The following is a 13,477-nucleotide window of genomic DNA, read 5'->3' as shown; positions in this document are numbered from 1 at the left end:
AGATCAGCAAATTAACTTTGTCCTAATTATTGTCAAAGGGCACTTTCATTTTGAAATATTACATATATATATATATATATATATATATATATATATATATATACCTCATTGTGGAGATGTCAACCTTTTGGTGACAGTAACTACTGGACAACAGTCTGTGTTGCTGGTGCCAAAGAGGTGAGATGGGTTAGAGCATGTGACTTATACAGAAATGGGACTTGGACTTGTAATGGCTCTTCACATAAGAGGAAGGTGCTTAAAAAAAGCTTAACTTCTCCTTAATTCAGTAGACACTGTCAATTTGGAAGTAGAATGACAGAAAACTCAAAATTCTAAATTGGATAAATTTTGAATTAAAATATGCTCCCAGCACATAAGGAGAATTCAAGGTGGTATCTGGTGGGTATCTTACATATGAAAGCACACATCCCTTTGTATGGGGAGTAAGTGAGAAGGCTAGCTTCAAACTCTCCCTTGTGGATGTATCTCTTCCAAGGGGCTGTGTAAGTTGCCCAGAATTCTAGAGTTCTCTAATATCAGAATACTTTTAGGGCCAAGAGACTGTCCAATAATATTGTTTTGGGGTTGTCTGCTATTGTTGTCTTTGTTTTTTTTTTTGTTTTGTTTTGGACAGGGTCTCTCTAGTCCTGGCTGTCCCTGGATTCAGAGATCACCTGCCTGAGACTTATTATGTGTGTATATCTGTATACTCAGGTACTGGTAGAAGACAGAAAATCCCCGTTGGATCCCCTGGAGCTGTAGTTATAGACAGATGTAAGATACCCCACATGGGAGCTGGGAACCAAATTCAGGTTCCCTGAAGTAGTAGCAAGTATTGTTTTTTTCTTGTTTTTTTATGTGTACAATGTAGCTGTCATTGGACATACCAAAAAGGGGCATCAGAATCCATTACAGATGGTTGTGAGCCACCAGATTGTTGCTGGGAATTGACCTCAGGACCTCTGGAATAATCAGTGTGCTCTTAATTGCTGAGCCATCTCTCCAGCCCGAAAATATTAACTGTTGAGCCAGCTCTCCGGTACTTTGGTGGGGGCTGGGGGCTGGATCTCACTATGTATACAGCTCTGGCAGGCTTGGAGCTCACTATGTAGAAGTCTTGTCTCCAACTTATAATGACCCTCTGACCTCCACTTTCCAGGAGTTAAGACTACAGTAGGCATAAACCACCAATCCAGGGACTGTTTTTGGTTTTTTTGTTTTTTTTTTTTGGTATTTTGGATTTGGTTTTTTTAAGACAGGGTTTCTCTGTATAGCCCTGGCTGTCCTGGAACTCACTTGGTAGACCAGGCTGGCCTCGAACTCAGAAATCCGCCTGCCTCTGCCTCCCAGAGTGCTGGGATTACAGGCGTGTGCCACCACCGCCCGGCTCCAGGGACTGTTTTATGCTGGATGTCTCTCCATAGGTATAGTGAAAACTGGAGGTTTTTGAAAAGTCACACCATAAGCAGTCTGCAACCTGTAAGGTGCGACAGAATCTTTGGGGGATTTGTATATGTGCAAACTTCTGGGCCCCACCCCACATTTCTAATTCAGTAGGTCTGAGATGGGGCCCCAAGAGCTTGCATTTTTATCAAATCCTTAATGATGTTAAAACTGCTAGTTCAAGGGTTATACTTTGAGAACTCTGACGAAGTTCCAATTATAAATACCTGTAAGACATGGGTTGTTTTCTTCTCAAATAATGTCTCATCATGAAGTCCAGCCACTTTTGCCCCCCAGTCCCCACCCCAAGACACTGATTAAGATACTCCATTTCAGGCAAATTCGTATCATCTATAGAATGGGATAACTTTCTTACCGGGTATTGGAAAGGCTTAATGGAGTTTTAGTATGCACAGCAGTTACCAAATTCAGTGTCTTGCCCTTTATAGATCTTCTGACCCCTGTCAGGTACTGGCATCTTTTGTGCAAGAACCACTAAGCTTGTCAGTAATGAGACAACTGTGAATTTGCACAGTCATGCCTCTCCCTCCTCCAAAGCACAGCAGGGAAATTCCATGTCTGATTCCTTTCCTTTAGGACTGTCAATGGCAGGCTACCAGCTCTGGTCACCATGGACCCCCCTGGATGAGAGCTTCCAATGGCTGCGACATACTACGCCTACCCCTTCCTCCAAGCACCCTTTCAGGGCCTCTCCTTGCTTCCCCCACACCCCTTCTGACCTTGAAGTGCAGCTGTGCCTTCAAGAAGTCACCCTTGTCCTAGACAGCCCACTTGTGGAACCTGGAGAGAGTCCCAAGTTGCCCTGTCACACGTCAGAGCTCCGAGCTGTGAATAACAAGAAAGGAGTGCTGAGGAAGCCCCAGCCCATCCGCCTCCGTGGAGTGGATTCTGTTTTTGGGAGGGTCATCACAGCCCAGCCACCCAAGTGGACTGGAACCTTCAGAGTTTCAGACAAGTCAGCCTTCTGCAAAATAATTAGCAGGGAGCACCAGTGGCCGACTGGACTCAAGGAGCCTCAGATCCAAATGACAGTGACTATGTGCAAGCAGATGCTACGCTCGATCCTCTTGCTGTATGCGACTTATAAGAAGTGCACCTTTGCCTTGCAGCACTCCAAGTAAAGGCCCCATGTGACCGCTGTGCTCCACACCAGCACTCTGGTATGTACCCAAAGCTGCACACACCTACCCACATAATCAAACTGACATCATGCCAGATATTTTGCCTTTAGGTCAAGCTGTGATAATTCAAGAGATCCCCTTCTCCCTTTTTCTTCAGAAATAGGACCAATGATCCTGACCAAGGAAGAACATTTCCACTCTAAAGCTGAATGGCCATTTAAAGTTAACCTAACTATGATGCACACATGCGATAATGATCACCTTATATAAACAAGCCAGCCTAGTGTGAGCATAGCTTAAATGCCAAAGACAATGATGAGCTGGTGAAGAAAGGGATGCTGAGAAAAGACCGGAATGGATCTCTGGTACCAGAGGATGAAGGAGTCAACAATCTGTACAAGGGTTACGGACTAACTCAAAACCAGCATTCCCTCCTCAAACCAGCGTAAACAAGGAAAAACAACAACAACCCAACAAAATAATAACTTTAATACCGGTATGAGTAAAAATATTAGCAAACATTAAATAATCTTAATGGCACAGAGAGGAAGAGCCTGGCAGCAGCTCTGAGAGTGGTCTTCCTGGCAGAAGACAGAAGAATCCCCTATTTCAGCTCCTGATGTTCTATTTCTAACAAACTACAATTATTTTGTATGATTCTTACACATAGATTCTAAGCATAATTCGGAATAATGTGGAAATAAATACTAAATACACATACACAGGCAGCACATGTTTGATGATGTCTTCTTCCTTTTACACTAAGAACCACAAATTTTAAAAGGGAGATGGTAAGGTGGCTAAGCACCTAAAGGTGAACCCTGGAGCCCACATGGTGGAGGAGAGAGTTCACTCACATAAGCTGTCCTCTGACCTCCACATATGCACAATAGCACATATATGTCCATACACATATGTTCAAAAATAAATGTTTAAAAATTCATAAGTAATGTTCAATACCCTCCTGGTCAACACACCTAATACCACAATAGCCAGGGCTATGTAAAGAGACCCTGACACAAAGCAAACCACACATTGATCATTGATAAGAAGGTCGAATCATTCCTCCAGGAAGATAACAGTGTGCAATACACTTTTAGGGCACCAGTATTGTTGCACAAACCTCAACTCAATCTTACCTAATCCTTGAATAACGAGGCGCATCTAAAGTGAGGAAAAAGGTAGCTGAGGCTAAACTGAGAAACTGATTTATTTACAGAGCTTTCATAAGCCTAAATTTTAGTTCCAAAACCCCAAGGCCCAGCTAGAGCATGGGCCCCCCAGTGCACTGCAGTGTGCAGCTCAGCCGTGTTCACCCAAACCACCGAAGGATGCTACACTGGGCTCCTGAGCCAGGGACCTGGTGGTTAGACAACCTGTGAAATCCGTTGGGGAAATAAACACCCCTTCTTGGTGGACAAACAGGATGCTTCTGGCTAGAAAGACAGACACCAGACTTCAAACCCCAAAGAGAAAACGGGTGAGTTTGCAAGAGTGAGCAGGGTGGCTGTGTCATTCCGCTCTAACCAGAGCTGTCATCACTTTCATCACTGTCCTGGTCCTTCTGTCCATCACTGGCTTCACCTTCCCCGTCCTAAGGGAAAAGAAGAAAAAGCCACATTAGGCCAGTTCTCATGACACCGCTCTCACAGATGGACGCTATACCAATTTTGTTCTTACAAGCAATGAAGAGTTAAAAATGTTCTAAGATGCAGGGCAGTGGTGGCGCACGCCTGTAATCCCAGCACTTGGGAGGCAGAGGCAGGGGGATCTCTGAGTTTGAGGCCAGTTTGGTCTACAAAGTGAGTTCCAGGACAGCCAGGGCTACAGAGAAACCCTGTCTCAAAAAAAACCAAAAAACAAAAAAAGAAAAAAAGTTCTACGCTAAAGCAGATGCTCCCCTCCTGTTTTCTTTTTGTTTTTAGACAAGATCTCATGTAGCTTAAGACCTCTCACACTTGTGTTGCCAGGAAGGACCTTGAGTTTGTGAGCTTCCTCCACCTCCATTTCCCAGCACCTTCAAAGGCTGGCTGGGGCCACAGGTGCATTCTGCCATGCTTAGCCCCCCCTTTAACTCTGATGTTTTCAGATGGGAATCTCATGTGGCTCTTGACTGGTCTCATACCGGGGAGATCTCGCTGCCTCTGCCTCCCAAGTGCTGGGATACAGGCACGAGCCATCATACTCAGTTTCCCCAACTCCATAATTCTTGACATGAATTATAACACAAAGCCATGGAGAGAGGTTTTTGTTGGTTGAGACGGGGTCTCATTGTGTAATGCTGTCTAACTCAAAACTTGCTATGTAGGCCAGGCTGGCCTTGAACCTACCAAGATCCATCTGCCTCTGCTTCCCTAGGGCTGTGATTAAAGGTGTAAGCCACCACATTCAGCCCCAGAGGTCATTTTAATATTGAACTATTTACAATTGAAGCAAATATGCATGATCTTTAAATAAACCAAAGCTCTCTAGCAGTTCTTCAGGCATAAAACACTGAAACAAAGTCACATTATCTTTTTTTATTTTTTTAATTTTTCGGTTTTTCCAGACAGGGTTTCTCTGTGTAGCCCTGGCTGTCCTGGAACTCACTCTGTAGACCAGGCTGGTCTCGAACTCAGAAATCTGCCTGCCTCTGCCTCCCAAATGCTGGGATTAAAGGTGTGTGCCACCACTGCCTAGTGAGTTCGGCTTCATAATGGACAGTCTTTCGGTGCAAAGCTTCTAGCTAAACTGCCTGATACGCAAAACTAATACACACATTTTCTTTAGCTTACTTTAAATCTGCAATAGCGTTTGTCCATGGGAAAAAATGTGGATTTATATTATTTTTCTCTGTTTTGGCAGCTGACTCTAGGCTTCTGCTTTCACGATTCTATTTTATATGTTAAAACAAGTTAAAAAAAAAAACAAAAAAACAAAAAAACAAGTTGAAGCTGGATGGTGGTGGCACACACCTGTAATCCCAGCACTCTGGGGGTTGGGGGCGCGCGTAGAGGCAGGTGGATTTCTGAGTTCGAGGACAGCATGGTCTACAGAGAGTTCCAGGACAGCCAGGGCTACACAGAAAAACCCTGTCTCGAAAAACCCAAATCCAAAAAAATAACCCCCCAAAAATGTACAAAAAATACTCATAATCATTCAAAAAACAGAGGCGCACAAACACAGACACATACCAGAAATGCCCTGGCATTTCTTTAATCTCAGCAGTTGGGAGGCACAGGCAAGCAGATCTCTGTGATTTTAAAGCTAGCCTTGCCGGGCGGTGGTGGCGCACGCCTGTAATCCCAGCACTCTGGGAGGCAGAGGCAGGAGGATTTCTGAGTTCGAGGTCAGCCTGGTCTATAGAGTGAGTTCCAGGACAGCCAGGGCTATACAGAGAAACCCTGTCTCGAAAAAACCAAATTTAAAAAAAAAAAAAAAAAAAGCTAGCCTTATCTACATAGTTTCAGGCTAGCCAGGACTGCCAAACAAAAGTTAAAATGGTTTAACACATTTTAAACAATGAACATGCTTGTCACTTCTCCACTCTAGAACACTTTTATAGACAAGATCATGAAAAACAGGGTGCTATATAATGGAAGAAAAAATCCACTCCACTTTGTTTTTGGTACAGAGAACTGAATGCACAAACGTGCATATGCTAAGCACATACTCTACCATTGAGCTATAATTACCCTTGGGTTGGGAGGATGTAATTGAATTTTATGGATCCCAGAGCATTCTTATAAGCTTTTTTTTTTTTTTTGTGGAGATGGGCACAGAATTATTTAACAACGGATACATAGAGAAAAATTCTGTGCTTTCTGCTAACAAAGAATACTTAATAAACGGTCCACCAATGCCAGACCAGCCTGTGCAGATACCTTTGTTGCTCTGTTCCTGGAGCTGTAGGATGCCGAGCCGTCCTCACTGTCCTCTGCAGTGCTCTCTGGGGAAGAGGGATGCTGGGAAATAATTTCTTCACCCTAAACATAGAAGAAGCAAAACAAATGGTGGGTTGTGATAAGCACTTTTATGGTTGGGGGAGGCTGAGTATCTAGGTATTAGAGAAGAAGTATTCTAACCAGTCAACCTCTGATCTGTCATTCAGGGAAGCACCATCCGGGTCCGGATTTCTGAGAAGCTCATAGAAGTGATAAATAATCCTGTGTCCATTTTTGTATTCAGTGTCACACTGGATTCTATACTAGATGTTGTGCTTGTGACTGTGTTAACTCCAAATAGAGATCTACATTTTCCTAAAGCTTAAGTCAGAACTTAGAAGAGAATTGAAGTTTGTGGTTAATGTGGGTTACATAGTAAAATCTCATTGCCAAAAATTTATTTCTCAATGCCTTAAGTACCACACAACCATGAAAGTCCTATCCTGAGCGTCAGCTTTCTCAAAAAAATAAAAATAAAAAAACCAACAGAATTGACTTCCTAAATCTGGTTTCTTCTTTCTTTCTTTCTTTCTTTCTTTCTTTCTTTCTTTCTTTCTTTCTTTCTTTCTTTCTTTCTTTCTTTCTTTCTTTCTTTCTTTCTTTCTTTCTTCTTTCTTTCTTTCTTTCTTTCTTTCTTTCTTTCTTCTTTTTCTCCTTCTCCTCCTCCTTCTTCTCCTTCTCCTCCTCCTCCTTCTTTTTTTGTTTTTTTCGAGACAGGGTTTCTCTGTATAGCCCTGGCTGTCCTGGATCTCACTCTCTAGACCAGGCTGGCCTTGAACTCAGAAATCCACCTGCCTCTGCCTCCCAGAGTGCTGGGATTACAGGTGTGTGCTACTACCACCCGGTTCCTAAATCTGATTTGAAGAAAGCAAGCCACTGTTCTATTCTTTTCATACACACCATTATACAGCTCAGCAGGAGGGGCTGGAGAGATGGCTCGGCAGCTGAGTGTTTATTGTTTTCACATGGGACCAAGGTTAGTGGTAGCTCACAACTGCTTATAACTCCAGTTCCAAAGAACTCGACACTTTTTTTGGCCTCCTTTAGATCCTGAGTACATGTGGTGCACATAAACTCAGAGGTACACATACATGCACACATTTAAAAATTAAAAACAAGCCTTGGCTAGTGTGAGCGAGGAGACTTGGACCTTGGATGTGAGTGGTATTGGAATCCCAGGGCAGTGTCTCATGCGCACGGGTCCAGAGGAGCTTGGACATGAGTAGTGCTGAAATCCCATGGCAGTGTCTCACGTGCACGGGTCCAGAGGAGCTGGCCCATTTGTTAGGATGGAGAGCATTTTCAGTAATAAGAGAGATTGCTTCATTAGAAAAATTCAAAACTTTGTCCATGTAAGGAAATGCTATATATAACCGCTCGCTGTGGGCTTACAGGTGTTCCCCTGGCACAGGAAAAGGGCCGTGCTGACTTGCCTTCTTGTTTTTGGTTGTTTGAGACAGTGCCTCACTATGTAGCTCTGGCTGTACTAGAACTCACCCTGTAGACCACGCTGCCTCTGCCCCACACTTGCTGGGATCAAAGGCGTGCGTTACCACTACCCAGTTAAATGGTATTTTGAAAATGTTTTACCTTTATTTTGATTTCATGTCTATTAGCACTCTGCCTGCATGTGTGTCTGTGTACTATATGATGCTGGTCCATGGAGGCCCATAGAGGAGTTTGGATCCCCTGAACTGGGGGTGGATTACATTTGTAATCCACCACGTAAGTGCTGGGAATGGAACCTAAGTCCTCTGAGAGAGTGGCCAGTGCTCTGAGGTTGCGCTGTCTCTCCAGCCTCATAAACAACCACCGATGTGATAACCATATTGTCCCCCACTAATGGGGACTGCACCTAGCTCCTTACACAAGTACTGTACCCCTGAACTGTATCTCTAGCCTCCTCTACTTTCAATTTTGTGACAGCTTTGATAAATTGACCAAGCTGATCTTGAACTCACTCTGTAGCTGGGCAAACCTTGAACTTGTGATCTTCCTGCATCAGCCTCCCAAGTAGTTGAGATTATAAGCCTGTGACACCAGGCTGAGCTAGAAGCAGCCTTATTAGAACAGGGTTTGGGTAGCCTCTTGTATTTCTTCAGATGCTCTTACAAAAAATTGGGTGCATAACTGATTGTCTAAGCTTCAGGCTTACCTGTAAGTCCCGGTTTTTGAGAGTACCTAGCCAGAAAGCCTCTCTGCAGTTGTTGAGGACAAGCATGGCTTTGACTCTGCAAACTAACAGCTCCAGTGACTTTTTGAGTAAAGGCACATGCTTGGTGAGTCTTGTGTCCTGGTGAATCTGAAGAGAAATAAATCATCTGGGTTTATCATCATGTATCATATTTCTTGTTTGAATATCTCATAACTGTTTGAATTTCTCATAACTGAACAGGAAGATGACATGACTGATCAATATGGTCCAGAGACATGTTCAATCAAAAAGTAACTATAATGAGTATGCCAAAAAGAATGTTAGATTAAAAACGTAAGACTAGAAGGCACACCATCCACACCTCTAGGTGCCTCTTATAAGCTCTGCTGACTAATGATCAGCAAATTGCCCCAAGGTGTTTTAATGCTAAGAAACAAAAAATTAGGTCTTGTCAGCTTTAAGCCCCAGAAATTCCAGATCAGCTTTTTCTAAAGGTAGACCCAGGGAAGAAATGAGTGGTAATAAACAGTTCAAAGAATCACGAGGTTTCCCAGGAACCACAAGCCACGGTCTCTAGGTTCCTTCAGACAAATGTTCAAGAGCTTCGATTGGAGGGTTTTTTGTTGTTGTCATGCTCTCCCTCGGCCACCCTAGCCAGGGCCTCATCCTGCATCTCTGACTACCCTGGAACTCACTGCAGACCAGGCTGGCCTTGATCTCCTCACCTAGACCCACCTGCTTCTGCCTCCCAAGTAATGGGCTTAAAGGCATGTGCCAAGATGCCTGGCTTAGGGAAGTCTTTTAATAAATATTCAGATATTCTCACAAGAGACAACCTGACAAGGTTCCTCCTGAGGCTGACAAGCTCTCAGATGACTGCCTAGGAATCCATCCAGGCTACAGCAGTTACCTGCTATATAACAGTCCTCTCGCCAGTCTGTGAGTGCAGGCTAATTTTACATCAACTTGACACAGTTAGGGTCATGTGAGAGGAGGACCTCAATTGAGAAAACCACCTCTGTAGGGTAAGCCTTTAGGGCATTTTCTTAATTAGTAACTGATTAAGATGTGGGAGGGTCCAGCCCATGGCTAATGCGGCCACTTTTGAGCTGGTAGTTCTGGGTTCTATAAAAAAGAAGGCTGAGCCGGGCGGTGGTGGCACACGCCTATAATAATCCCAGCACTCTGGGAGGCAGAGGCAGGCGGTTCTGAGAAACCCTGTCCAAATCCAAATCCAAAAAAAAAAAAAACAAAAAAAGGCTGAGCAAGCCATAGGGAGTAAGCCAGTAAGCAGTCCGCCTCCATGGCCTCTGCATGAGCTGTTGCATTCAGGTTCCTGCACAGCATAAACAATCCTCCCTGAGTTGCTTTTGGTCACTGTTTCGTCAAGGACTAGAAACCCTAACTCTAGGACACGTAACAATAACTCATCAGGAGTGTTCTACACTCTTTCCTCTCTTCCCCCCAAGAAGTGGACTCTGGTTTGTCTTGAGACAGTGTCTAGCTATGTAGCCTAGGCCAGCCAGCCTGTAGTGCTAGTGAGAAAGCCCAACTCAAAATTCTCAAACCCCTAGCAATTAGCCTGGACATAGTGCAACTTAGAAAACTGTCAACATTAAGATAGCACTCCTGCCGGCTGCAAGCACTCTCACTGGCTGCAAGGGCGGGCACTCCTGCCAGCTGCCCTCCTGGCTTCAAAGAATGAGCACTCCCCTTGCTTCAAGGACCAGTGCCCCATCCCTGCTCAAAGTAACTGTGTTTGCCCAAGGTAACCTTCTGCTGAGCCATGAATTGCCGCTTGATCTCCCTATTCCATGTGACATAGATCACAGCCTGAGCATCCCCTCCCCTTTTTCTTTATGGTCTGTTTCTTTAAAAACCCCCAGTGGCAGAAGCAGGGGGTCGACCCCTTTGTCCCTGCTCAGGACATGAGAAGGGCCCCAGTGCACTGGAGAATTAAACCTCATGTGTTTGCATCAAGAATGGTCTCTTGTGAATTTTTGGGGGCATCGTCCTATCCTGAGACTTGAGTGAGGATTTCCCAGGATTCGGGAGTCTTTCACTAGGATTATACATGGATCCTCAGAAACGTTTCAATAGGAAACAGAGCTATAAAATCTGAGTGTAAATACAAAGCTCTCTCTTTTGGTAACAGCCTGCCTCACCCAGCAACAAAGGATTTGTTTACTCTAAATGAGCTGCCTTTGGGCATGGGGTGGAAAGCTGAGTCTGGCAGCCCATGCCTAGAATCTCAGCAGGAGACTGAGCATGAGCTCCAGGCCATGTCTGGTTATGCTTCATAGTGAGACCTGCTCCTCTCTTACCTTGGAGTGTCCACAAAGGTGATGAAGTAGCCTCGTGTTCAACTGAAGGGTTTGCAGCAAGCTCAGAACATCTTCCTAAAAATAACAATTCAAAAATGTCCTGGTGTACTTTCAGATGCAAGCTGTTCTTGCAAGCAGGGTTCCAGGGAGGGTCAACTCTGTAGGTTCTAGCCCACGTCATACTCATCTGAGTCTGGCCTCAGACAGGAGCACTGAGTCAGCTATTGATCTGTAGCTTCTCACCTCTATCCCTAGGACCTATTAATCTGTTAGCTATAAGAGCTAGACAGGGCTTCTCTGCGCAGCACTGGCTGCACTGCAACTTGCTCTCTAGACCAGGCTGGCATCAAAGCTAAAGTAGGGAACCATGCCTCAAGTTTCCCATCTGTAAACCAGGATAAGATACCAGCCCCTTTCTTTTCATAGCTATTCTTTTCATAACTAAATACTGCCAGTGTTTTATAAAGCTCACCTTTTTACACATGGGTAAGAAATTCCGTTTCAGAGGGGATCAGTGGGCAGGGAAAAAGGATAGGAAGGAAATGGGGGTATGTGTGAACAAATCATTTCACACACAAACATATATGATGTTGTAAAATAAATTTACACACAAATCCCTTTTTATTCTCACCATGCCAGTTTCGAGTATACTCGGCTCTAAAGGCATGCCAAGCATGATTTACAGCCCAGTGGTTTCAACGTGTTTGCAGAGGCACCGCTGCAGAGAAGCCAAGTGTGCAACAGCACAGTGAAGTGCAGATTGACTGGAGCAAAGACTGGGTAGAAGGGGAGGGGGTCTGAACCGTGATGTGAGAGGCTCAGCTTACTTGGGCGCTTCTGGCTATAGTTGGCGAGCTGTTGCTTAGAACTGGTGCTCAGAGCGTAGGTAACAGGACCCTGAAGCCCCAGCCCCAGCCCAGAAATACCCACAGACGCCCCTGGCAATGGCTCTGTTCTCAGCTCTTACCCGATGCTTTCTAAAGCTGAAGTCGAGGAGCGGCATACACTGCTTCAGAAACGCCTCCACAAAGCGACGGCCATACTGAAGGGAGAGACAGCGGTGCTGAGCTACGGCTGAAGACTTTGACTTGAAAAGCTCTCAGATGAAGCAGCATAGGCCGCCTAGCTCAAGGGTTTTAATATCACCACTTGTGTACATTCAAATAGATTGGGAGTGGTCCAGGAAGTTAATTTGGAGGATGTAACTAAAGCTGAAAAGCAAACAGACCTGCTACATACTTAACTAAGCTCCAGAATTAGGCAGAGTCCTGAACCCAGGTGATGCCAGAGCCGGTGTTCAGCTTAGAGAACACAGAGCATGACTCAGCTTCTCAGAGGGGAGACCTTGAGAGGATGGAGGGAGCACATGGCCTTCTCCTGTCAGCCTCTCCTTAGCCCACTCATCGCCTAAGCTGCACAGGGAGAGGGAAGAGAGAAGCCACCAACAACGGCAGCACGCACTGGAGGAAGACACCAGGAAGATGGAAGAAGCATTCTCCCCATAACTCTCTAGGTTTACCATCAAATCCAGGGCCAGACAGGAAATCCTCATAGGAGAAGGGAAGGGTTATGCAATTGTCAAAATATCAATCTGACATCCATAGACTGCTCCATTTTTGGTACAAAGGACTGACCCTGGCATCTTGCACACACTAAGCAGGTTCTCTACCCTGGAGCAACATTGCCAGCCCGGGCCCTTGTAAAAAGGGAAACCATCCATAAACTTGTCCTCTGCTGCCAGGAATACGGCTAGGGAGTGCAAGGGTGACTGCTGCTTTCTCCTTTGTGAGGTAGGGTCTACCCTAGCAGCCCTAGCTGGCCTGTGTAGGCCCAGCTGGCTCACAGATCCACTTGCTTCTGACTCTAAAGTGCTAGTATTGAAGGTATGCATAGCCATGAGCACAACAAACAGTGCTCTTTTTTTTTTTAAGATTTATTTATTATTATATGTAAGTACACTGTAGCTGCCTTCAGACACCCCAGAAGAGGACATCAGATCTCTACAGATGGTTGTGAGCCACCATGTGGTTGCTGGGATTTGAACTCAGGACCTTGGGAAGAGCAGTCAGTGCTCTTAACCGCTGAGCCTTCTCTCCAGCCCCACAGTGTTCTTAAAGTCAGCTGCTCTGTAGCACTCAACCTAGTCCTAATATTCTGACCAAAAATTCTATAGTGCATGAGAAACCGGCCTCCAACTACCGTAGACAATGTTAGCCACTGTCTTCCTTACCTATTAGCATAGCCTCTGGCACACGACTGAGGTGAAAAGCAATTCCATTGAGCTGGGGCCCCTCAGAAATGACCCACAGTTAGAAAACACATAAACAAAGCCTAGGAAATCTCTTACCTTTAAACACACGTGCAGAACAGGATAACTGTCAAATACCTGATCAGGAGAAAGACAAGAAACCAAACCTGAGGTCGGCTTCTTTGGGAACCCAGCTTCTGCCCCACTGCACAGAGCACGGCTGTGACACAGAAGACTGTAAC

The 13,477-nt window shown here is 45.0% G+C and overlaps 2 protein-coding genes across 3 annotated transcripts in view; one reads left to right on the top strand and one right to left on the bottom strand.

Moving 5' to 3' along the window:
- Fancd2 (FA complementation group D2) overlaps positions 1-13,477 on the bottom strand; it is a 95,526-nt gene that overhangs the window by 27,977 nt on the left and 54,072 nt on the right. Inside the window, exons 39-44 of one of the 2 annotated variants that reach the window (XM_052174556.1) lie at positions 13,335-13,373; positions 11,955-12,029; positions 10,988-11,062; positions 8,664-8,810; positions 6,449-6,550; positions 3,057-4,179 (exon numbers count right to left, since the gene is read on the bottom strand). The exons of the other annotated variant lie outside the window; for it this stretch is intronic. Coding sequence (XP_052030516.1) covers positions 4,108-4,179; positions 6,449-6,550; positions 8,664-8,810; positions 10,988-11,062; positions 11,955-12,029; positions 13,335-13,373 — 510 coding nt within the window. The 3' untranslated portion in view covers positions 3,057-4,107. Of the gene's footprint in view, positions 1-3,056; positions 4,180-6,448; positions 6,551-8,663; positions 8,811-10,987; positions 11,063-11,954; positions 12,030-13,334; positions 13,374-13,477 lie in introns of those variants that run through there. 2 annotated transcript variants of the gene reach the window in all.
- Fancd2os (FANCD2 opposite strand) lies at positions 2,049-2,608 on the top strand. Its single transcript, XM_052174560.1, has one exon. It carries the CDS (start codon positions 2,049-2,051, stop codon positions 2,583-2,585), a length of 537 nt encoding a protein of 178 aa, XP_052030520.1. The 3' UTR covers positions 2,586-2,608.

The sequence above is a fragment of the Apodemus sylvaticus genome, chromosome 2 (genome assembly GCF_947179515.1).
Source record: "Apodemus sylvaticus chromosome 2, mApoSyl1.1, whole genome shotgun sequence".
Taxonomy (NCBI): domain Eukaryota; kingdom Metazoa; phylum Chordata; class Mammalia; order Rodentia; family Muridae; genus Apodemus; species Apodemus sylvaticus.
The sequence above is the reverse complement of the archived record's forward strand: the minus strand, read 5'-3'. Positions and strand labels throughout refer to the sequence as shown.